General features: G+C 57.4%; 2 protein-coding genes across 11 annotated transcripts in view; both read left to right on the top strand.

Moving 5' to 3' along the window:
- Positions 1 to 1,002: 1,002 nt before the first annotated feature.
- GBGT1 (globoside alpha-1,3-N-acetylgalactosaminyltransferase 1 (FORS blood group)) lies at positions 1,003 to 11,391 on the top strand. Of its 3 annotated transcripts, none has more exons than XM_025261965.2 (7): positions 1,003 to 1,128; positions 2,220 to 2,408; positions 2,991 to 3,056; positions 8,143 to 8,190; positions 8,274 to 8,309; positions 9,027 to 9,161; positions 10,101 to 11,391. In XM_025261965.2, exons 2-7 carry the CDS (start codon positions 2,338 to 2,340, stop codon positions 10,783 to 10,785), a joined length of 1,041 nt encoding a protein of 346 aa, XP_025117750.2. In that variant the 5' UTR covers positions 1,003 to 1,128; positions 2,220 to 2,337; the 3' UTR covers positions 10,786 to 11,391. The 3 variants fall into 3 exon arrangements, with proteins under 3 accessions (XP_025117750.2, XP_006062243.2, XP_025117749.3); XM_006062181.3 differs by having other exon boundaries at positions 1,009 to 1,128; positions 2,309 to 2,408; XM_025261964.3 differs by lacking the exon at positions 1,003 to 1,128 and adding an exon at positions 1,646 to 2,219 and having other exon boundaries at positions 2,309 to 2,408.
- An 11,621-nt stretch (positions 11,392 to 23,012) lies between these two features.
- Positions 23,013 to 24,041, top strand: part of RALGDS (ral guanine nucleotide dissociation stimulator) — a 42,554-nt gene continuing 41,525 nt past the window's right edge. For all 8 annotated transcript variants that reach the window (XM_044926605.2, XM_044926600.2, XM_044926604.2 and 5 more), the window contains exon 1: positions 23,013 to 23,414. In XM_044926605.2, coding sequence (XP_044782540.2) covers positions 23,028 to 23,414 — 387 coding nt within the window. In that variant the 5' untranslated portion in view covers positions 23,013 to 23,027. The remainder of the gene's footprint in view (positions 23,415 to 24,041) is intronic.

Here is a 24,041-nt window from a genome sequence, read left to right as displayed (position 1 = left end):
TATCTCCAATTTTCTTGAAGAGAGCTCTAGTCTTTCCCGTTCTATTGTTTTCCTCTATTTCTTTGCACTGTTTACTTAAGAAGGCTTTCGTATCTCTCTTTGCTATTCTCTTGAACTCTACATTCAGTTGGGTGTATCTCTCCGTTTCTCCTTTGCCTTTCGCTAGAAAAGACATACCCAACTGAATATAGAGGGGTACATTCCCTTCTTTTCTTCTTCTCTAATTTATTTGTAAAGCCGCCTCAGACAAACCCCTTTGTCTTCTTGCATTTCTTTTTCTTTGCGATGGTTTTGGTCACCACCTACTGCACAGTGTTAGAAACCTCTGTCCACAGTTGTTCAGGCACTCTGTCTACCAGATCTAATCCCGAATCTGTTCGTCACTGGCTCTTGTTAGGACTCCCTTCTTTACAAACAGGGTGCCTTCCTTTCTGTCTCTCTGAATGCTCCCTCCCTGACCACCCCTCTGCCTTTGAGGTCCACTATCTCTGCCCTTGGCCTACCCTTGGAGATATCTAAGACAGTCCTCCTGGGGCTCCTGTACTCCCTAGGATGAACCAGGGTCAGTACAACCTCTGGAGGAAAGTATGGCTAATTCCGTTCAGAGAGGAGGCAGAGGCTCCGAGAGATTCCGAGAGCTGCTCACGGTCTCCAGGCCGGCATTTCAGGCTCAGGGCTCCTAAGCAAGAGTGATGATCCCAAGTCAGAAAGTAAGGACGACGTCCTTCTGGTTTTCCCTTCCAGTGATTGTTTCAACGCTCTCCTAAAAACAATGAAGTTTTCTCCCCAAATCGGATCCCTGACTTCTCAAGCGCGCATCGCGCCGCATCCCGGAGTTCCCTGACCCACGCTCCTCTCACCTAAGATGGGTCTTCCGCCTTGGAAGCGTGGCCCACGTGGCCCACAGAGTGTAGAGCCCCAGGGGACCTCTAGGGGGCGGGGGCTGCAGCTGGTGGGCGGGTCGAGAGGCTCCTTTCCCCGCCCCCCTCGAGCCCGCCCGGGCCCGCCCACCGGCTGCGTCCGGCCCCGCCCACCGCGCTACCTGAGGCGCCCCGGCCAGCCGCGTCCCTGATTTCCGGGCCCAGCTGCGCCCCTCCGTTCGTCCCCACCTCGGTCCGGCCTCAAGAGGTGAGTCTGCAGGCGGCAGGGACAGTCGCGCTCCGTCCGCCGCGCCACGGGTCTGGCTGGGGCCCGCAGTGGCAGGCGGAAGTGGAGGCGCTCGCGTGCGGGCCCCGGGCTCCGGGGTGCAGGTCACCGGCTGGGGCGGCCGGAGTGCGGGCCGGGCTCTGCGTCGGCGGCGCGCCCCACGATCTAGCGGAGCCGACGCGTCAGGTGGAGCCTTTGGAGGAACTGGCGCCCCAAGCCCGGGTGGGGAAGCGGAGGTCCGCAGAGGGAGCGAGAGCTCCAGCGGGCTTGCCAGAGGCCACGGAGTGAGCGGGACCAAAGCCCCGAAGCTCCTGCCTGGGGACCTCGCTCTGACCTCGGGCGGACGCAGGGGTGTCCCGCGCTCCCTGTGGCCCGGACTGGGCCTAGCGCTTTCACAGCCCTCCCCCTCGTGTCCGGAGCGGCGCGTACTGCGTCTTGTCCCCCGCACCAACCCCTACTATAGATGAGGAGGACCACCCCACCCCCGCCCCCACCACCAGGCTGTAATGGACCGGGGAGGAGAGTGCCTTGCCCAAGGTTGGCGCCGAGCCGGTGGAGGTGAAACGTGCTCCCGGGAGAGCTCTGCCTCCCGGAGGAACGGAGGAACAGTCGGCTGCCACCCCTGGCCCCCAACCTCTGCCAGGGAGATCGCCGCCACCCATCTCTGCCCAGCAACCCCCTTCCCCAGGCCGCGTGTGCCCCCGCGGTGCCGGCTCCGGCTCCGGGCAGGATTTCCAGCGACCCGGCTGTTTCCCCCAGAATCCTTAAGGCTCCATGTGCTCTGGCCCTAGTCGCTAGGAAGGCCGGCTCATCATGGAAGATTTCAGGAGGGAGACCTGCGAGCCAAGGGCAGTGGGGGCGGCCAGTCGCCTTTCCGGCCCAATGCCTCTCCCAAGGCACAGCAGCAGGCTTTGGCTAAATCCTGAGCCTCTGTCCCCTGGAACTGCCAGATCTGGGCCTGGGGTCCAGCTGGACAGGACGACGCCTGGACTCCACATTCCCCTTGATGGTGGTGCCCAGGGGAGGGCAGAGCAGCGGTCAGTGTCCTGTGGATAAGGAGCATCCCTTGGCAGGTATTCCCCGACCCCGGAGACCCGGACTCTGAGCCTGACACCCCTGAGAGAGGTGGGCCGATTCACCAAGACCCACTCGGTCTCTGCAGGTGCCCAGGCTCAGAGGCCGCCCCCAGCGATGCACTGCCCGAGACTGGCCCTGGGCCTGGGATTCTGCCTGCTGCTGGGCATCACCCTCTACTCTCTGTGGTGAGCATGCCCCTTGCAGCCCTCTGTCCCCACCCCAGACTCCTCCCTCTCTCAGCATCTCAACCCCCAAACCTGCACCCCTTCCCAGGATTTCCAGGTCCCACCCTCCTCTCTAGGCACACCTGTCCCTCCCCACCAGCCCCAGTACGACTGACCCAGCCTGGCTTATGGGTTTTCCTTTGCACTGACCTCCCGGCCTCTACACCTAACTCTTGCCTCTGCCTGGACTATTCTTCTAGCCGTGTTAATGAGGAACTCCTGTCTATGCTCCAGAATTCACCCCATGTGTCCTTTCTGCAAAGCTCTGGGGGTTCCCCCACACCACCAGTCCCTTGTGGGACTGGTGTCAAGAATATTCCTCCCCCAGGAATGAATGGCTGCATAGCTGTATAATGACTCACTGCAGAAGGCCAGGAGGCTTTGTCCTCTGAGGTCAGCCAGACCCAAGGACTAATAGGTGGAGGGCGGGGGAGGGGGGACCCCAGGTGCGCCACTGGGGACCTGCATTTCCACTAACATGCACCAACGTGACTTCTCAGCCTCAGCTTAAAAATCAAGTCAACACATGTATTTCCTTCCTAGGGTGTATGTTGAGAACTGGCTGCTGGTCTCCTACATCCCCTTTTATCTCCCCTGCCCAGAGATCTTGTAAGTATGGGGCAGGCAGACTTAGGGGCCCCCGGAATAGGGAAGATGGGAAGGCTTTTCAGGTCACTTTGTAGGTTCTTAGATCCTAAACTCATGATTCTGAGCCACGAATGTGGAAGTTCCCTGTTTCCGTCTTCAGGTATCCTTGCAGTGCCCTCTCCATGGTGTGACTTTGAGCGTGTTGCATAGCTCAGAGCCTCACTTGCCATATCTGTAAAACGGGATGATAGAGTTTGGGGTGTGATGATGCCTGTAAATATCCTGGTGCTGCACCTGGTATATAGGAGGTGCTCAGGAAAGAATGGTTTCAGGACTTGACCTTTTTGCTCAATGTTGTGCTCTCTGTGAATTCGAAGGACAAATGCACACGTGGCCAGTCTCCCTCAGATAACAGATCTGACATTTGGACAGTTCAGAGTGATAAAGATGATTTGGGACGGTCTCAATGTGGCATTTGGCCCCGTGGTCTTCTGGTTTTCATGACACCGAAAGGAAAGTTTAAAATCTGGATCATAGACGACTAATTAACAGTAAGGTGTGTTTCGCTATTATAAACAGAATGTAGTAAATTAGGCAGGACAACAGAAAAGACAAAAGAAAACAAAAACCCTCTTGTGTCCGGGGGCCTGAATCGCACTCTGATTCCATGGTCAGCTTGTTGATTGCTGCACTTTCTATTCAGATTGTTCTGAAAGCAGAAAGTACGCTTGCTGTTGGAAATAGCTGTGACCAGAATGTTTTTGCAGTTCTTATCGTATTTCCCCAGAATTGGCTTCACTTTTCAGCATCTGGTCACAGTCACTTTACTCCACCCAGGGGCTGGGCCCTAATTCTTAAACCGTCTCCTTTTTCCACCAACGACTGTGGGCATTTAGGTTGTTTCTGGTTTACCAGCTTCTAAGTTAGTTCGTAATGAGCAACTCTGGATATAAAGCGTTCTTCATTTTTTTTTTTAATTAATTTATTTGCCTATGCTGGGTCTTAGTTGCAGCACGAAGGACCTCCCATCTTCGTCTCAGCGTGCAGGATCTTTAGTTGTGGGTGGCACGTGGGATCTACTTCCCTGACCAGGGATTGAATCCCAGGTCCCTCCTTTGGGAGCATGGAGTATAAGCCACTGGGCCACCCAGGAAGTCCCAGCTTTTTCCATCTTAGAAATCCTTTCATTTGGTACATTCCTGGACCAAAAGATATGGCCAGGGTCTTCATCCATCTCATCAGGCTGCTCTCTAGGCTGCCTGCTTAGTCGCTTCAGCGGCGTCCAACTCTTCATGACCCCATGGACTGCAGCCCGCCAGGCTCCTCTGCCCATGGGATTTCCCAGGCAAGAATACTGGAGTGGGTTGCCATTTTCTCCTCCAGGGGATCTTCCTGACCCTGAGTCAGAGTGATTCAGGCCAATAGGATGTGAGGGGTTTTGTTTGGACCCAGGGATCCAACCTGCATCTCTCTCGTCTCCTGCGTGGGCAGGCAGGTTCTTTACCACTAACATGACCTGACGCCCCGGGAAGCTCTCCAGGGGGACCGTGGCAAACACAGGTACACCTCCCCACCCTCCCCCACCCCCAGCAGCTGCACTGCACCTGGGCTGGGGCTGCAAGTATTCAGATCAGATCAGTCGCTCAGTCGCATCCGACTCTTTGCGACCCCATGAATTGCAGCACGCCAGGCCTCCCTGTCCATCACCAACTCCCAGAGTTCACTCAGACTCACGTCCATCGAGTCAGTGATGCCATCCAGCCATCTCATCCTCTGTCGTCCCCTTCTCCTCCTGCCCCCAATCCCTCCCAGCATCAGAGTCTTTTTCAATGAGTCAACTCTTTGCATGAGGTGGCCAAAGTACTGGAGTTTCAGCTTTAGCATCACTCCTTCCAAAGAAATCCCAGGGCTGATCTCCTTCAGAATGGACTGGTTGGATCTCCTTGCAGTCCAAGGGACTCTCAAGAGTCTTCTCCAACACCACAGTTCAAAAGCATCAATTCTTCGGCGCTCAGCCTTCTTCACAGTCCAACTCTCACATCCATACATGACCACAGGAAAAAACCATAGCCTTGACTAGACAAACCTTTGTTGGCAAAGTAATGTCTCTGCTTTTGAATATGCTATCTAGGTTGGTCATAACTTTTTTCCAAGGAGTAAGCGTCTTTTAATTTCATGGCTGCAGTCACCATTTGCAGTGATTTTGGAGCCCAGAAAAATAAAGTCTGACACTGTTTCCACTGTTTCCCCATCTACTTCCCATGAAGTGATGGGACCAGATGCCATGATCTTTGTTTTCTGAAAGTTGAGCTTTAAGCCAACTTTTTCACTCTCCACTTTCACCTTCATCAAGAGGCTTTTGAGTTCCTCCTCACATTCTGCCATAAGGGTGGTGTCATCTGCATAGCTGAGGTTATTGATATTTCTCCCAGCAATCTTGATTCCAGCTTGTGTTTCTTCCAGTCCAGCGTTTCTCATGATGTACTCTGCATATAAGTTAAATAAACAGGGTGACAATATACAGCCTTGACGAACTCCTTTTCCTATTTGGAACCAGTCTGTTGTTCCATGTCCAGTTCTAACTGTTGCTTCCTGACCTGCATACAGGTTTCTCAAGAGGCAGGTCAGGTGGTCTGGTATTCCCATCTCTTTCAGAATTTTCCACAGTTTATTGTGATCCACACAGTCAAAGGCTTTGGCATAGTCAATAAAGCAGAAATAGATGTTTTTCTGGAACTCTCTTGCTTTTTCCATGATCCAGCGGATGTTGGCAATTTGATCTCTGGTTCCTGTTCCTTTTCTAAAACCAGCTTGAACATCAGGAAGTTCACGGTTCACATATTGCTGAAGCCTGGCTTGGAGAATTTTAAGCATTACTTTACTAGTGTGTGAGATAAGTGCAATTGTGCGGTAGTTTGAGCATTCTGGCGTTGCCTTTCTTTGGGATTGGAATGAAAACTGACCTTTTCCAGTCCTGTGGCCACTGCTGATTTTTCCAGATTTGCTGACATATTGAGTGCAGCACTTTCACAGCATCATCTTTCAGGATTTGAAATAGCTCAACTGGAATTCTATCACCTCCACTAGCTTTGTTCGTAGTGATGCTTCCTAAGGCCCACTTGACTTCACATTCCAGGATGTCTGGCTCTAAGTCAGTGATCACACCATCGTGATTATCTGGGTCATGAAGATCTTTTTTGTACAGTTCTTCTGTGTATTCTTGCCATCTCTTCTTAATATCTTCTGCTTCTGTTAGGTCCATACCATTTCTGTCCTTTATCTAGCCCATCTTTGCATGAAATGTTGCTTTGGTATCTGCAAGTATTAGGTGTCATGAAAAACAAAAACTAAACACCTTGCTGATTTGAGAGACGGGAAATTTGCGCTGTGGTTTGAATTTCACTCCTTTGACCACGGCCCTCATCGCCCCACGCCTTCCCGTTTACTGAATTTCCTCTCGGGTGACCTGCCTGCTCCACCACCTCCCCGCTTGGCCTGTTGGTGGGTCCTCTATCACCACCTTTGGCTGAAAGTACTCAGTGCTTTTTTTTTTTTTCTAATTATTTGCAGTTTTTTAAAAATTATTTGCAGTCTGAGTTTTTTAAACAGATTACAGTTGGAGGTTTTTTGTTAGTTTTAAATGGTTACACCTTCCTCTCTGTTCATTTGGATTTCTTCTTTCAATGTTATTACCTTCAGAGGTCTGGAAACATGAAGTTCCTGTTTTTATTTTGGCTCTGGCTCATCTGTGCTTTGGTGTTCTTATGTCTGACTCTTTAATGTGGCCAGAACGGAGCGTGTCGGGGCTGGTGAGGCGAAGGGAGACACCGATGGCCAGGGAAGTGTGGGACGAGGGCCCCTTTCCTCTTCTCATTTCTGACCAACTTCTCAGAGTCCCGTCACTTTCTGAGCAGGACCTGAAATGTGCTTGTTTGTGTGAAACTGAGGCAGAGGGCCAAGTTGATGGATCAACTTTAAAAAATATATCTTCCAGAGTATAGGCTAATCACTATAGGACAAATACTGTAGGGTTTCATTTATAAGAGATCTCTAGTATAGAGAAATGGGACTTCCTGGTGGTTCAATGGTTGAGACTTCATACTCCCAATGCAGGGGGCACAGGTTCGATTCCAAGTCGGGGAACTAAGATCCTGCATGCCACATGGCGTGGCCAAAATGAATAGAGGTCTTATTGAAAAAAAAAAAAAAGAAGGTTTTTTTTTTTTACAGAGATGGAAGTAAGCATAATAGTTACCAAGGGTTGGGAGAAGGGATGGAGAGGCAGTATCTCAGGGAGAGAGTTTCAATTTGGGGACGATGAACAAGTTCTAGAGATGGGTGGAGGTGATCTTTGCACAGCAACGTGAGTGTACCTAATGCCCCGGAACTCTATGCTTTCAAATGGTTAAGGTCGTAAATCTTTGTCTTGTATATCTTACCACACACACAAAGCATAGCCGGAAGGCACCAGGACAGCTCCAGGAAGCTGAAGCCAGCCCACCATGGGTGATAGAATGAAGAGACCCAGGTGAATGGCAGGCACCCTCCTCAGGTGGTCCGAGCCTCACAGGCAACCTCAGGCCTCTGCTGGAAGTGGCTCTGACCGGCTCCCTGGGTCAGAGGAGCAGGCCTTTCCCGTCTCCAGGCCTCACTTCCATCCTGCGGAGCGACTCTGTTATTGTCCCCACTTTAAGGGAGAGGGGACAAAACCCCAAAGAGTGGGATGTCCAGCCCTGGGTCTCTCCAGCCGGAGGCGCCTCACCTGCAGCCTCGTCTGTCTGAGCTCCCGGGCTAGAAAGAGGCAGAACTGGGCTCACTTTGCAGCTTCTCAAAGCTTCTCCACGGTGCCCAGGCTCTTCCAGAGCCGAAAAAGACTGTGGAGACAAATGGCACCAGGTTGAATCACTGCCCTGCCACACGGGACCCTGGATGGATGGCCTCTGTAGGAGCCCAGCCCCCGGAGAGCGGGCAGAGCCATGGAGGAGGGGCCAGGGAGCCTGGGGGAGGGGGTGCCTGGCCCATGGGGGTGTTTTGTCCCCGCTTCATCCGTCCCTGCTGAGCGTCTGTACTGACGGCACCGATGGCCCTGTCTCGCCTCTCCCACCAGCAACATGAAGCTTCAGTACGAGGAGGAGCCGTCCCAGCCCGTGGCACAGTAAGCAGCCTGTCCTTTCGCCCTCTGTGGCCGCAGGGCGGGGGGCTGCCATCCCTTTAACCATTCGCCCTTCTTGGTTGCAGGTCACAGTACCCTCAGCCCAAGCTGCTGGAGCAAAAGTAGGTGTTGATTAGGGCCTGGGTGCAGGATGGAGAGATTCGAGGGGGTGGGGGTCGGGGGCAAAGCTCTGATTTAGAAGCTGGGGTGCCGGAGGGGTCAGCTGACCTCGGGGTCCGGGCACTCGGGGACCTGGGCTCCAGTCCAGCCTGATCACCAGCTGTGTAATCTTGGGTAGGTGACCCAGCTCCTCTGAGCTGCTTCTATACAGGTGGATGGTTAGTGATACCCACTCGACAGGGCAGAGGACCAGATGAAATGAGGTTGGCAAAATGCAGAGCAGCGATTCCTGGGAGCCCCAGTGGCTAGGACTCTGTGCTTTCACTGCCAAGGACCCTGACTCGCTCCCTGGTCAGGGAACTAAGATCCTGCAAGCCAGGCGATGCAGCCAAAAACAAACAAACAAACCAAAAAAACTGTAGAGCACTGTGCCTTCAGTGCTCAATCCATTATTAATTATGAGAATGATAACCCCCATCTCCGAGGCCCTTAGCAGACCCCAGAAATGCCAGGCTCCTCTAGACACTGGACGTGCAGTAACTCCTGGTCCTCTTGCCCTCGCTGGGAAGGAGCTATTATCATCCCCACTTGAGGATACGGTGGCCCAGAGACAGGGATGAAGCTGCCCAGGGTCACACAGCGTGGGAGGCAGGACCAAGATGAGATGGAGGCTTTCCCCAGGGGAGGGTCTCAGCCCCCTCGGCCCCCTCTGCTGCCAGGCCCACAGAGCTACTGACACTCACACCCTGGCTGGCGCCCATCGTCTCCGAGGGAACCTTTAACGCCGAGCTTCTGCATCACATCTACCAGCCACTGAACCTGACCATTGGGCTTACGGCGTTTGCTGTGGGAAAGTGAGTAGGTGGCTGGGGGTGGGGGTGGGGTCTGGGGAGAGACAGGACCCTGCCCGGGCACCAGGGAGGCTGTGCCAGGTGGGAAGCGACAGAGCAGAGTGTGATGGTGGGAGAGGGCTTCCTGGAGGAAAGAGGCGGTCTGGGCCTGGCATGCAAACGGGGAGGGGAGGCAGCCCAGTGAGGGAGCACCAGGAGCCTTTGTCAGGAGACACCTTGCCGCCTCATCCTGTCTGCTTCCCCTGAACCATCCAGGCAGGTGTAAAGGAATGGCAAGCCCCCAGAAATGGAGGGTCCACACTCAGGCCACAGGCAGGTCAGGAGAGAGCTGGCCCTGCCCTGGGGACCCTCTCTCCTCCACCCCCGGGCCTGCCTGCTCTCTGGACGCCCCCTGTTTTCCCTCCTCCTCCCTTACCCCACCTGGCCTTTCCTTTCTGGGACTCCTGAGAGAGGGACCCCAATGGGGGGGGTCGATGACTAAAGGTAATGAATGGCCCACCTGGAGTCGGGGGGCTCCCTCTCCCCCAGCCCAGTCAACACCCAGCACCACTCACTTCCCCTTGATGTGCAGCCACTTACCCGATTCTCAACTCCTTTTTTCTCTCTGAGCCTCAGTGTCCTTGTCTGTAAAGCGGGGAGTTTGTGAGGCCAGGAGGTAATCCCTTAGAACATTGCCTGGCACTTGTAAGTGCTCAGGAAAAGTCAGGGCGTGCAGCCTGTGAATATCATCAAGATATCGTTCTTAGGACGGTCCCTAGAGGTTGGTACTGTGATCAGGGGAACTTGACAGACGAGGGGCAGACCAGAGTGACTTCTTGAGACAGGAAGCTGGGAGGGGGACCCCAGCCTAGCCCTGGGCCCTGCGGGGTGTGCCCGCCCGGAGCGGGGACCAGGCAGTGGCCCTGCGGAGGCCGTGGTGCATGACGGGGTCCTCTCCGGCAGGTACACCCGGTTCGTCCAGCACTTCCTGGAGTCGGCCGAGCGGTTCTTCATGCAGGGGTACCGCGTGCAGTACTACATCTTCACTCACGACCCCCAGGCCATTCCTCGGGTCCCACTGGGCCCCAGCCGCCACCTCAGTGTCATCCCAGTCCCCGGGCCCTCCCAGTGGGAGGAGGCCTCCATGGGCCGGATGGAGGCCATCAGCATGCACATCGCCAAGAGGGCGCACCGGGAGGTGGACTACCTCTTCTGCCTGGATGTGGACATGGCATTCCGGAACCCATGGGGCCCCGAGACCTTGGGGGACCTCGTGGCTGCCATCCACCCGGACTACTTCACCGTCCCCCGCCACCAGTTCCCCTATGAGCGCCGGCCTGTCTCCACTGCCTTCGTGGCAGATGGCGAGGGGGACTTCTACTATGGCAGGGCGGTCTTCGGGGGGCGGGTGGCCAGGGTGTATGAGTTCACCAGGGGCTGCCACATGGGCATCCTGGCAGACAAGGCCAACGGCATCATGGCAGCCTGCCAGGAGGAGAGCCACCTGAACCGCCGCTTCCTCTCGCACAAGCCCTCCAAGGTGCTGTCCCCCGAGTACCTCTGGGACGACAGGAAGCCCCAGCCCCCCAGCCTGAAGCTGATCCGCTTCTCTACCGTGAACAAGGACACTGCCCGGCTGTGGAGCTGACGGCAGAGGTGGGGCCGCCGTGGACGGGGGAACCCCAGCGAGCGCCCGGCTCACCAGAGCCTCTGGGCTCCAGGGCCTCACTCCTCAAGCCTTAGGTGGGACCAGCCCTGTGCCGTCTAACCTCCACCTTTGCTGGTGGAATCCAGCGGGAAGACGGGCCTAGAAAGGCCTCTGTCCACTGTGAAGAGCGGTGTCTGTGTGGAGGAGAACGCAAAGATCACACTGTCTGAGGCCCAAGGAGGGGAGGCCAGAGGTGGAAGAAGACGGGGCCTCCGCCAGCTCACGAGCCTTCGGGGCAGCCCCACCCAGCGCCCCAAATCCCCTTTCTGCCACCCGCTCATTCGTTGCCTGCTGCCCTTGAAGTTGCACTTTCTAACACTTGTAGGAAAGGCATCCCCACCCCCCTTTTCTCTGGCTGCAGGGGTCCCCCCTGTGTCCCCGCCAGCCTCCGGAGCCAGTTTTTCACTCAGGACCCAGAGGAGCCTTCTAGGCCCTCTGGTTTCAAGTCCCTGCCTCACTCGAGGTGGACGGTCCCTGGCACCAAGCACCTCTTCTGTAAGAGGGTTTGGGCAGCGTTTAATAAAAGTAGCGTGTGCTAGGCTCTAACCGGGCTTTCTTCACCTGCATTTCTGAGCATCCGGGCTGCCAGGCCCCTAGGGATACAGGCAGCCTGGGCTGTAAGTACAGTCAGCCTGGGTGGGAGGGTGGGGTACAGTTTTCTAGAAAGCCTGGGCTGCTGCTGGCCGCTGCAACAGGCAGGATTTCATCCCAGTTCTCCTGGGAGATGGGTGAAGTGAAAACATCACCGGCTATGCAGCCCTCCTGAGTCGGGGGGAGCAGAGCCCCTGCCCCCCAGCTGGATGTCCTGTGGGCTCTTGGTCCCTAAGTGCGGAGCACGTGTGTCTGATGCATCTGCTATCAACCTCAGCCTGGGGGACTCCTGGTAGGCGCGGGGCACCAAGGCCACAAGGCAGGCCTAGGATTAGAGGGGCTTCAGAGCCCTGCAGTGGTCGCATCTGCCTGGTGGGACAGAAGCAGTGGGCAGGGGGGTGGGGGGCCCAGTATACACATCCTTGCCACATAAGGTAGAGGGCAGGGGGTATGGACTGTGGCCAAGTCAGGAGGAGCAGAACCTACCCACCTGGGCACCTTGGGCAAAGCTGGGGCCAGCCTGAAGCCTACTCTTCCTGCAGCCTGTGCTTAGATGGCAAGCCAGGACAGACTGCAAGAGCACGTGGGGAGATAGCCTGAGCCGGAGAGGACGAGTCAGAGAGGCTCTGGGGTGCTCCCCGGGCAGAGGGACAAGAGTGGATCCATGGCCCATGTGTCCCCACCTTCCCAGGGTGCCCAGCCCTGCCCTGGGGAGTGTATGAAGCTGGCGGTGTTGAAGGGGCAGGCCCTGCCTTCACCGAGCTTCTGTGCTGGACCAGGGAGAAGGCCCTTGATGTGGAGAGCAGAGGAGGAGGAGTGGCCCTGCGCCCGGGCAGCGTCACAGGAGAGAAATGAACCCTTGCTCCCTCCAGCCCAGCTCTGGGTCCAGCTGATGGGCCCTTCTCAGCCTCAGCTCAAGCCCCCAGGCACTGTGGCTACCCCAGACCACATCCCAGGCATGGCCCTCAGACACAGTTGAGTGAATGACTACCCAACTTCCTAGACCTAAAACAGGGTCCAGGCTACTTTCCCAGAGAGCTGAGGACTTGGGCCCAGAGCTGCTCTGTGGGTGGGAAGAAGTATGGGGCCTGGCAGGAGTGGGAGGGGTGGCAAGAGACAGGCCTGACCCAGTAGAGAGAGGGGGAGTACCAGAAATAGAAATCAACAGAAGCACAAACGCAAAATGTCTGCAGTGTCCCCTGCAATGGAGACCCCTGAAACGTAAGCTTCCTGTCCCCTCATGGCCAAATAGCTCCTCCCCACGCCTTACAGTCCAACATCACTGCTCTGCCACAGGGCCAGCACCAGCATACCTTTGCTTACGCTGCCTAGTGGTCAGGCCTCCCTGTCCAATCACCTGGCCCAATTCCAGGAACATAGTCATGACACCTCCTCTAGGAAGCCTGCCTTGATTTGTTCCCCCTTCCTTCCAGAGTGGGTGCCTTTTGGTGTTGCCATAAATACTCATCCCTATGTCATCAGTTACAATGTTCTGCCCATCTCCACCCCTTTCCCAGTTCATAAACCCCAAGAGGATACAGGTGCTGGTCAACCAGGTTTACCCCGGTACCTGAAACCCAGGAGGCATTCTTTGAATGTTGAATGACTGCATGAATGTGAGGCAGCTGAGAGAACACGGGTTTTAGTCTGTCCTAGCACACATGGGATGCTGGGCAGGCCACTCCACCACCCTGAGGCCCTGGGGTGACAATCAAATGGGTCTATGGCTGGGAGCCCTCTGGGCACTGCCTTCTGGGCAGGCACTTGGAGAAGAAGCCGGGCAATTTGCCCAGCCCTGAGAAGAGGCAGACAATCACCACAGCCCCCTCTGTGCACAGGAGGAGCAGGCCCCATCCCTGGTGGCATCGCAGGGGTGCACGCTTGAGTGGTGGGGTGAATACACTCTCGCTAAGCTCCTCCCGGCTGAGGTGCTGCGGCTCTGACAAGATCACCTGGAGACTGTGCCTTGCGGGCCCTGCCTGCGATGACCCCCGCCAACCTGCGGTGACTGACCCCCGACTTCTTACCCTACACTCAGAGCCCTGCGGAGGCTGGTCCAGACACCCTCTCCACGGAGCACCCCTCACCTCCCCCACCCAGCCTCCCTACAGCCTTGCTCCCTCAGGGACCACCCCCGTGCTCTCCCCCTCAGAGCCCCCTGCCTGCAGCGCCCCTCCCCACAGCCCCGCATCCAGCATGGACTCACCTCCAAGGCCAGGCTGAGAGGCCACCTCTGCAGGCTCCTGTGAAAGCACAGCCATTGGGGTCAGAACGACCTGGGCTTGAACCCACAGTGGGGCCACCTCATGGCCCTGTGACAGGCCAGCTCGAGTGGTGACTCTCAGGCCTCAGTCTCCTCCACTGAAAATGGGGTCAGTAACTCTGCCCTTGGGAGGGAGGGCTGGGGATGAAAGCAGGGAGAGGAAGACACCCAGAGGATTTGGGCTCAGGACGTGGCCTGGCTGGGAGAGCCAAACCCAGGACACGGCCTCTGATGGTCAGCGCCGTGGGCTGGGCAAAAGTGAGGGGCAATGATTCTGAGTCCTCTGTTCACAGCTGGCCTTGCTCACTTACATCTGAGCGACCTTGAGAGCTGAGGTCACTGTACATAAATTAAAAGGGGCAAAATCCCTGAGCACCCAGGGGTATCCTTAGTCACACTAATGCCCCCTGACAGGCATTCAGCCCAGGTGGGCCGCCCCCTCCTCCCTGGGCTCCTCCAGCCCCCCATTCACCAACCAGGGCTACAGCTGGGGAAAGGCTGGACCTCGTGTCTGAAAGTCCAGGAAGACAAGGGAGTGGGGGTGGGGGAGGGCACGATCTCCTTTTCCTACTCTGCCTCTAGGACTGCTGTCCCAGCCGTGCATCGAGCTGGCCCGGACACGAGGTGCAGGACAGAAGGATGCGGGTGCACAATCCATGACTCCCACATCTCCAGGCCTACACGACCACGCGGCCCAGCACCCCCGCCCGGTGGGGTTTGGGGTGGCCCGAGGCGCTAGGGAATGCCAAAGAATGCCAAAGAATGCTCAAACTACTGCACAATTGCATTCATCTCACATGCTAGTAAAGTAATGCTCAAAATTCTCCAAGCCAGGCTTCAGCAATATGTGAACCGTGAACTTCCTGATGTTCAAGCTGGTTTTAGAAAAGGAACAGGAACCAGAGATCAAATTGCCAACATCCGCTGGATCATGGAAAAAGCAAGAGACTTCCAGAAAAACATCTATTTCTGCTTTATTGACTATGCCAAAGCTTTTGACTGTGTGGATCACAATAGACTGTGGAAAATTCTGAAAGAGATGGGAATCCCAGACCACCTGACCTGCCTCTTGAGAAATCTGTATGCAGGTCAGGAAGCAACAGTTAGAACTGGACATGGAACAACAGACTGGTTCCAAATAGGAAAAGGAGTACATCAAGGCTGTATATTGCCACCCTGTTTATTTAACTTATATGCAGAGTACATCATGAGAAACGCTGGACTGGAAGAAACACAAGCTGGAATCAAGATTGCCAGGAGAAATACCAATAACCTCAGCTATGCAGATGACACCACCCTTATGGCAGAAAGTGAAGAAGAATTAAAGAGCCCCTTGAAGGAGATGAGTGAAAAAGTTGGCTTAAAGCTCAACATTCAGAAAACGAAGATCATGGCATCCGGTCCCATCACGTCATGGGAAATAGATGGGGAAACAGTGGAAACAGTGTCAGACTTTATTTTTCTGGGCTCCAAAATCACTGCAGATGGTGACTGCAGCCATGAAATTAAAAGACGCTTACTCCTTGGAAGAAAAGTTATGACCAACCTAGATAGCATATTCAAAAGCAGAGACATTACTTTGCCAACAAAGGTTTGTCTAGTCCAGGCTATGGTTTTTCCAGTGGTCATGTATGGATGTGAGAGTTGGACTGTGAAGAAGGCTGAGCGCCGAAGAATTGATGGTTTTGAACTGTGGTGTTGGAGAAGACTCTTGAGAGTCCCTTGGACTGCAAGGAGATCCAACCAGTCCATTCTGAAGGAGATCAGCCCTGGGATTTCTTTGGAAGGAATGATGCTAAAGCTGAAACTCCAGTACTTTGGCCACCTCATGCAAAGAGTTGACTCATTGAAAGACTCTGATGCTGGGAGGGATTGGGGGCAGGAGGAGAAGGGGACGACAGAGGATGAGATGGCTGGATGGCATCACTGACTCGATGGAAGTGAATCTGAGTGAACTCTGGGAGTTGGTGATGGACAGGGAGGCCTGGCCTGCTGCGATTCATGGGGTCGCAAAGAGTCGGACACGACTGAGCGACTGATCTGATCTGATCTGATCTGAGGCGCTAGGGGGCACAGGAGGAATGCAGCAAGCGGTGGTGGGTGGGGGACGCGCTGGGTCCACAGCGCGCGGTCAGCCCTCGGGGCGCGGCGCGCGAGCCCGCGGCAAGGCGGGGCTCCGGTGCACGCGCCGCCCGCGGGCCCGCGCAGGCCCTGGATGTGCACGTGCGCGCGCGCGGCCGCAGGCTCGCGGCCCGCCTGCCCCCGCCGGCGTCCACTCCCACGGTCCTCCCGCTGGAGGGAGGCCGCTGCGCGCGGCGGGGCCCGCCCCTCACACCTGCGGCGGGCGGGGGGCGGGACGAGCGGAGGCGGGGCCGCGGCGGGGCCCGCCCAGCCGGCCGGAGCCCGGGAGCCCGGGCGCAACCGAGCGGCGCGGCCCGAGCGGCCGGTGGCGCGGCGCGGGCGCAGACAATGGAAGCAGCGCGGGCGCCGGCGGAGCCCTGGGCCCGGCGGGGACGGGAGGCCGCGCCATGAGCCCCGCAGCCGGGCGCCCCCCTGCGCCGCGCGCGGGCCGAGGCGAGCGGCCTCTGCTAGCCCGGGGCCCCGCCCTGGGGCCGGCCATGTGCTGCCGGGGCTGAGAATGATGGTAGATTGCCAGGTGAGTGCCCCGCCCGGCCGCGGTCGCCCTCCCCGTCGTCGCGGGTGGAGGGAGGACCGAATGCCCCCCTACCCCGACTACCCCGCCCACACCGGACCCAGCCGGGAGGGAGAGTCCACGCAGAGCGCGCGCTTACGCAGTTCCGTGTCCAGCCCTTCCTGGTACGATTGGGAAACTGAGGCCAGGAGAGGTACAGGGGCTGGCCCGGGGCCCACGGCGTGGTGGGGGAGGGGGGTGGGCGGAAGGGCAAACTCCAGAAGAGAAGGAAAGGTTCCAGCCTCCTAGTTCAGGGCTCAGCCACTCCCATGGAGTTTCCTTGGGGAAGGAGAGCCCCTGACGTCCTGGGGGAACCCTTGTCCATCCCCTCCCACGAGGGGCCCTGTCCTCTCGGCCTCCCGACGTGCCCACAGACACACACAGTGACCTCACAGGTGGAGACCATGGCATACATTCAGGGGAGCAGTGGACACGGAGATGACAAGGGGGAAAGAAGAAAGCTGTAGGAAGCAGCTCCACCATGGGTCAGGACCATCCGGTCTCTTGGCAACAGGCTCAGGGCCCTAGGCTGAGGGACAGAGATGCCAGGGGCAGGTGGGCAGGTTCCCGGGAGTCGACCTGGGCAGGGAGCATCCCCAGAGCAGCCTGGAGAGGACACTTTCTGGGGTCCTGCATCTGGGCACCTGGAGCCACAGTGAGGCTCGCCCCTAGTGGAGAGGGAGCTACAGGAGAGACGTCCTTGGGTTCCTCTGCTGTAATATGGGGTGCATGGCTGGGGTGATCTCGAGGGTTCTACAGCTTGTAGAAGAGTCTGTTGGCCTTGGTTCTCCATCCCTGACCCACTGTGCTCCAAGTCCTTGGAAAATACTATCTGTTCCCTTCAGGTCCTTCTGAACATGTGGCAGCCTGGAGGGCTGAGGACCTGGGTGGTGCAGAAGGAGGCAAAGCCCTGGACCACTCGTCCAGGGGCAAAGTGCCATCTCTGTTGGCACCTGGGTTTCCTCATTTGGAAGGGGGTGGAGTTAGTTACCCCCGGTTGGGATGAGGAGGCCTCCGGAGGGACCTGGGGACCGGGACAGTGGAGGGAAACAGGGAGACGAGGGCAGCTTCTGAGGTTCTGCACAACGCCCCTGGAGCCAGCCGGTCCGGCTCCTTTGCCCCTGTGAGGGAGAGAGAGCCGCTGCCCTGACTACACCCAAACAAAGGTGTGGGTTTTGTTTTCTGGTTTTTCCCTGTCTGGGGCTGCAGTGCTCGGGCTGATCACTAGGGGGCGGGCTGTGCCCACAGTGCTCAGTGGTGGCGACTGGCGCAGGGAAGGGCCCCGGGGGAGTCCGGCTGCCTCTCACCCAACAGGCAGCTTTTATTACTAGCCTCCACATCCGCAATATGAGCGGCCCAGAGGCAGGAGGGGGCTCTGAGATCCTCTGTCGATTCAGCAACTGTGCCCCGGGCATTCACCCAGGAGCGTACGGCTCAGAGGGCAGATGGACAGAAAGCAGGAAAGTGAGTCCATGAGTGAGAGAACAGCACGTGCTCCTGGGAAATGAGTCAGGGTCCCAGAAGGAGGGGCAAGAACCCCTGGGACGGGGTGTCTAAAAGGCCTCCATGGTGACACCGATGCTGTGACCAGGACAAGAGGCGCCAGCCTTGCACGCTGAGGAGTCTGGAGGAAGGTCAAAGATGCAGATGCTTGGAGACAGAAGAGATGCTGGCGGGAGAGGAAGTGAGACAGGAGCCAGGGTGGCCGTGAAAGCTGTGGGCGGAGGGCAGAGAGGAGGGCAGGGCGAGACCTGGAAGGGTGTGCCGGGGTCTGCGCCATGTGACAGAATCCCCCTCCCTGGGCGCTTACAGGGACACACATCGACCGTCTCACAGTGTCTGGGACCAGGAGCTGGGCTGGGGTCTCAGCCAGGGTGGGTCCGTCTGTAAAACCATTCATGGGTTATTGGTGGGATTCACCGAGGCAGTGGATGTGCAGAGAGGTATGCATTCTGGAAGGAGACGCCCTGTGTTCGGGGGTGATTTGAGGCGGGGAATGTAATGCTGAATGTGAGGGTGGCGCCTGGGCCTGGCATCTGTTGAGTGCCCTGGCTGCACTTGGCCGGGGGAGCGGAGAGACGGCTTGGCCCCAGGAGCCCGGTGTGTTAGTTTCTTGTGGCTGCAGTAACGGTACCATAAACCGTGTGGCCCAAAACAACAGAGATTTACAGTCTCTTGGTCCGGGAAGCCAGAAGTCCAAGATCAAGGTGTCGGCAGCACCACGCCCTCTGAAGCCTCTAGAAGGGTGATCCTTTCTTGCCTCTGCCAGCCTCTCATTGTCGGCAATCCTTAAAGTTCCTCGCCTTGTAAGTGCGCCGCTCCACAGTCCGCTTCTGTCCTCACTTGGCCTCCTCGGTGTGTCTGTGTCCAGTCTTCCGTCTTGTCTTCTTATAAGGACACTGGTCATTTGATTAGGGCTAGGCAATGGCAACCCGCTCCAGTACTCTTGCCTGGGAAATCCCATGGATGGAGGAGCCTGGTAGGCTACAGTCCATGGGGTCGTGAAGAGTCTGACACGACTGAGCGACTTCACTTTCATTTTTCACTTTCCTGCACTGGAGAAGGAAATGGCAACCCACTCCAGTATGCTTGCCTGGAGAATCCCAGGGACGGGAGCCTGGTGGGCCACTGTCTATGGGGTCACACAGAGTCAGACACGACTGACGTGACTTAGCAGCAGTAGCCTACTCCTGAATGACCTCATTTTGATCACATCTGCAAAGGCCCTATTTCCAGAGAAAGACAAATATCATATATCACTTATATGTGAAATCTTAAAAAAAAAAAATGGTACAAATGAACTTATTTACAAAACAGAAATAGAATCACCAATGTAGAAAACAAACTTACGGTTACCAAGGGTGGAGGCGGGGGGAGGGATACTTTGGGAGACCAGGATTGACATATACACACAACTATATATAAGATAGGTAATTAATAAGAACCCACTGCATAGCACAGGGACCTCTACTCAGTACTCTGGAATGGCCTATACAGGAAAAGAATCTAAAAAAGAGTGAATATATGTATTTGTGTGCTAAGTCTCTTCAGTCATGTCTGATGCTTTGTGACGCCATGGACTATATAGCCCACCAGGCTCCTCTGTCCATGGGGTTCTCCAGGCAAGAAAACTGGAGTGGGTTGCCATGCCCTCCCTCAGGGGATCTTCCTGACCCAGGGACCAAACCGCAGTCTCCTGCATTGCAGGTGGATTCTTTACCACTGAGCCACTGGGGAAGCCTGAATATGTGTATATGTATCAATATAAAGTCACTTTGCTGTACAGTAAGTAGAAACTAACACAACATTGTAAATCAACCATCAGTTCAGTTCAGTTCAGTCACTCAGTCGTGTCCGACTCTTTGCGACCCCATGAATCGCAGTATGCCAGGCCTCCCTGTCCATCACCAACTCCCGGAGTTCACTCAGACTCACGTCCATCGAGTCAGTGATGCCATCCAGCCATCTCATCCTCTGTCGTCCCCTTCTCCTCCTGCCCCCAATCCCTCCCAAATCAACTATACTCCAATAAATTTGTTTTTTTAAGTGCTGCTAAAAAATCCTATTTCCACATCAGGTTTTATTCACAGGTGCATGAGGTTAGGACGCCAACTTATATGTTGTGGGAACACAGTTCAATCCAGGACAAGGGCATTGGAGTAATCCTACCCCCGAAGGCCAGGTTCCCACGTGTCCACAGGGATGGGGAAGCGTTTGGGTCTGATCAGGTCTCTAGGATGTGGCCCCCGGCACAGGGCTGTGGGGTGTGAGTGGAGCCTGGGGGTGCCCCCCGGCTTGGGGGCGTCCTGGCACAGCACCAGCAGGTGGCGCTGTGCCCTGCTTGTGGCCACCCTCAGCGGCCACACCACAGAGACAAAGGTCTCACCTTCCAGTTGCGAGGAGACGACACGCTCAAAATTGTAAACAGACCAGGCCCGCAGTCATTTCAGGGGTGACGCACGGTCGAGGAAGCCAAACAGGGCGGGGCCGCAGGGGAGCAACTGGGTGGCAACCTGGATGGGCAGCCCGTGAGCCCGGCCCGGGTCAGACCCACGTGGGTTGTCAGTTCTGCGTTTTTCCTGCTTCACCTGCAAGCCGAGCCGGCTGTTCTCAGCTGCTTGCAGGGGCCCCTGTGGCTATGATTACCCTGGCGGTTTCCAGACAGTTCTCCCGTTACTGCAGGGCCAGGGACCGTGTGTCCCAGATGTGGGGGGGCAGGGGGAGAGGGACCCTGAAGGCAGCCACGGAGATGGATGGGCATGCAGGTGGCGGCTGGAGAAGCCCCTTCCCCAGAGGCCCTGCCCAAAGAAGAGGCGATGCTGCGTTGATTTTCCCACTGCCCACCTGGGGGGGTTCTGCCCTGTTGTACAAAGCTGGGTGTGCCCTCTGGAGCTGAGAAGCAGGGGCCCTGGGCTCCCTGAGGGACAATGGGAGTCGCTGGGCATCAGTGAGATGCAGCAAAGTGCCCCGCGTGGCCCTGGCCTGGGAAACGGAAGCCATCTCTTACCGCGGCTCTGGGGCACTTCTGAATCTCACGAGGCCGGGGCCAACAGCCCTTGGCGGTGGGTCACTGATGGGTTCACACAGCAGACGCTCATCCACGGAGACTCAGAGCTGAGCACCTGGCCTGCACGGAGCACCTTGGCTCGCATCCGAGGGGATAAGACCCCGTAGAGGAAGAACGCAGGGACAGGGTACAGAGCAAGTGATAAATCCATGGGGAAGGTGCTGGGCCGGGAGCCTGGGGACCTGGCTCTGCTGGCCACTCTGCCATCAGGGGCACACTAGCCATGGGGCCACCCTCCATGAAGTGACCCCACACCTCCATCCATCGCAGGGCAGGTGCCTGCTAACGACAGCCAGCCCATGGCACTTTCCCTGTGCCCACGCTTTGGCCACAGTGTCTCGTTCTATCTGCAGGATGGCTCCTCTGCCATAGCCACTGATGGTTGCGGAAACTGAGGCCCTGGAAGTCCAAGGGAGCTCCCACAGCCAGGTGGTGGCAGGGCTGGTAGGGGCACGTCTCTGCGTGCAGACAAGCCTGGGAGGGGCTGGGCGTGGGTGCTGAGGCCAAATTCCTTCCAATTACAGTGGGCTCGCAACGGTCAGGGCAGGGCCAGCCCCAAGGTGGTGGTTAAGAGCCGGAGCAGAGACGTAAACAGAGCTAATGAACCCCTTTCGCCCTCTCCCCACTATAATGAAGGCCTTGGACTCTGTTCTCTGCATTTTCTCAGGGTTCTGGGTTTTTGAACCTCAAAGAGTCTTCTCTTAGGGTCACGGCTAGGAGGTCTCCCTGGGGAGTGAGGAATGAGGTTTGGGGACCTTGATGAATTCTCTCGGGGCAGCCAAGCCAGGGAGAGGGAGGTGGAGATAAGAGGGCTTCCCCCTAAAAATGATAAGCCCCGGGGAGAAAGAGTTCCCATGGCAACCTGGAGCAGTCACTTGGCAACTGAAGGTCCCCAAAATACTTGCCTGCAGGAAGGCTCAGGGCCGGGGCTTTCCCATGGCCTGTGTGTACGCCTTAGCTACTCTTTGTGGCTGACCCACAGCACCCTCTACTTCCACCCAGCAGCTCCATCCTCTGAGCCTTCCTGAGGGAAACCCTAGCCTGCTCCCCCACTCCCCATCACCCCAGCCTGCCAGCCAGCCACCTGGCATCAGGCCTGGCCCCTAGCAACGTCCCTTTCCTGGAGACCTGAGTGACAGCTGACGGTAGCAGAATGTCATAAAATGCAGGGTCAGAGGGCACAGTGGGCGGAGCCAGGCACCAGCCAGAGTTGGGGAGAGCACCTTGTGCTTTGTACCCCCTACAACCTGAAGCCGTGAGCAACCTAGCCTGGAGCAGGATGGCCAGGCAGGGTGTGGATGGAGGGGGGCAGTAGGTGGAGCCCCTGAAATAGGGGATTTCGGTTCTGGGCCAGTTTTGAGACTGGCTGTGTGACCCTGGCATGCCCCTTCTTACTAGCCTCAGTTTCCCCATCTGTAGCCCCATCTACCCTTGTATCTCTGTGTTCACCATTCAGTGCGTCAATTATGCCACTTATGGGGCCCTGGGGTGGGAGGGTGAGGGGCCAGGACCAGGCCAGCCACCATTTCTTCTTCCTCTGCCCACCTGTATCCATCTCCATGCTCAAGGGGAGGCAGGCGGCCTCGTGGGGTAGACCACTGGCTTTGGAGACGGACACCTGTGTCTGTACCCCAGCTCAGGGCTTAGCCTCGAGTGTCCTGGAACTGGCACTAACCCTGGGAGCCTCGCTGCTCCCCGGTGTGAGGACATTGGGGTGCCGTGGGGAGGGAAGACAGTCCGGCCCTGTGGGCCTCTCATGGGACACTTTTACTTTGAGGGAGCTGATCCTGTGTCCAGCAGAGCCAAGCCCATGGATCAGGGCCGTGTCTGGCCAGGATGGAGCCCCTGACCCCAGGACAGAAGGATGTGTTGGAATGGAGGGAGCCTGGTTGGGGCCAGGCCACCCAGGGGTTGGATTTGGGAGCTGGGCAGGGTGTGAGCCCCTCAGACGTTCTCTGGGGAGGGCAGTGAGGGATGGACTGTTGGTGACCGCCCCCCCCCCCCACCCCCATACGCACAGGGGTTTCTGGGTGCCCTCAGGGAGCCAGCATCCTAGTCTGACCGGGTCCATGCACTCTCTAAGTGACCTCAAGCCATCACCCTCTGTGCCTCCCTGGCCGCATCCCTCAAAGGCGGAGGGGGCGTGCCCACCTCCGGAGTTGGGGGAGGCTCCGGTGGTACCCGGTAATGTGCTGGGCGTGCGGGCTGTGCGCGGGGTGGGGGGTCCTGACTATCCTGGCCTTGACTGCCCAGCCCCACCCCCGGCCCCCGTGGAGCGCCGCGGGAGGAGGGGGCGGGGCGAGGGCGGTGCAGACAATGGCCCGGGTCCGGGTCGCCGGCGGCTGTGCCCGGAACGGGGCGCGGGGGCGCGGCCGGGCCTGGCGGCGAGAGCGGGCGGTGCGCCTCTGCCCGCGTTCATGCTGGTGGTCCCGCTGCCGGGCGCGCGGGCGGACGAGGTGAGCCACGGACCAGCGGGCGGCCCGGGAGGAGGGGCAGGAGGGAACCACAGGGCGGGGGCGCTGCCCACCTCCTGGGTTTTGCCCCCGGGAGGGAGCGCAGTTTACCGAATTGAAGCCTCTGGGCCCCGCCCCACTACCTGCGCAGGGTAAGAGGCGGAGGGTCCCACCCCGGGGTCTGGGGGCACCTCAGATCCTCCCCTACTTTCTGGCTTGGGGATCCAGAACCGGTTGGCTTGGGGAAGGCACAGGGCCTCTTCTGGTACCACTGGACCGTCCAGTTGTGCCCACCTGACTGTTTGGAGCTGGGGTGGGGAGGGGCTGACCTTGGACAGTGGAGACAAAGTCCTCTGGCCAGTGAGTGGCCCTGAGCCCAAGAACTCCCCACCCCCACCCCCACCATCCACCTCCTCCCCTCTTGGGAGTCTCCCCTGATCACCGGTCTTGTCCCAGGAGGCCATTTCCCAGTAACTGTCCAGCTTAGAACTGGGAGAGTGAGAATGTGGTGGGGGGGAGGGGCAGAGGACGCCCTTTAAGCCCCGGGGCTGCCAGCGCCTGACTCCATTCCAGGGAGATTCTTGCCTGGGTCCACTCCCATCTGTCTGGGCTGTGGCAAAGGGCGGGGGA

The sequence above is a fragment of the Bubalus bubalis genome, chromosome 12, assembly GCF_019923935.1.
Source record: "Bubalus bubalis isolate 160015118507 breed Murrah chromosome 12, NDDB_SH_1, whole genome shotgun sequence".
Taxonomy (NCBI): Eukaryota; Metazoa; Chordata; class Mammalia; order Artiodactyla; family Bovidae; genus Bubalus; species Bubalus bubalis.
The sequence above is the reverse complement of the archived record's forward strand: the minus strand, read 5'-3'. Positions and strand labels throughout refer to the sequence as shown.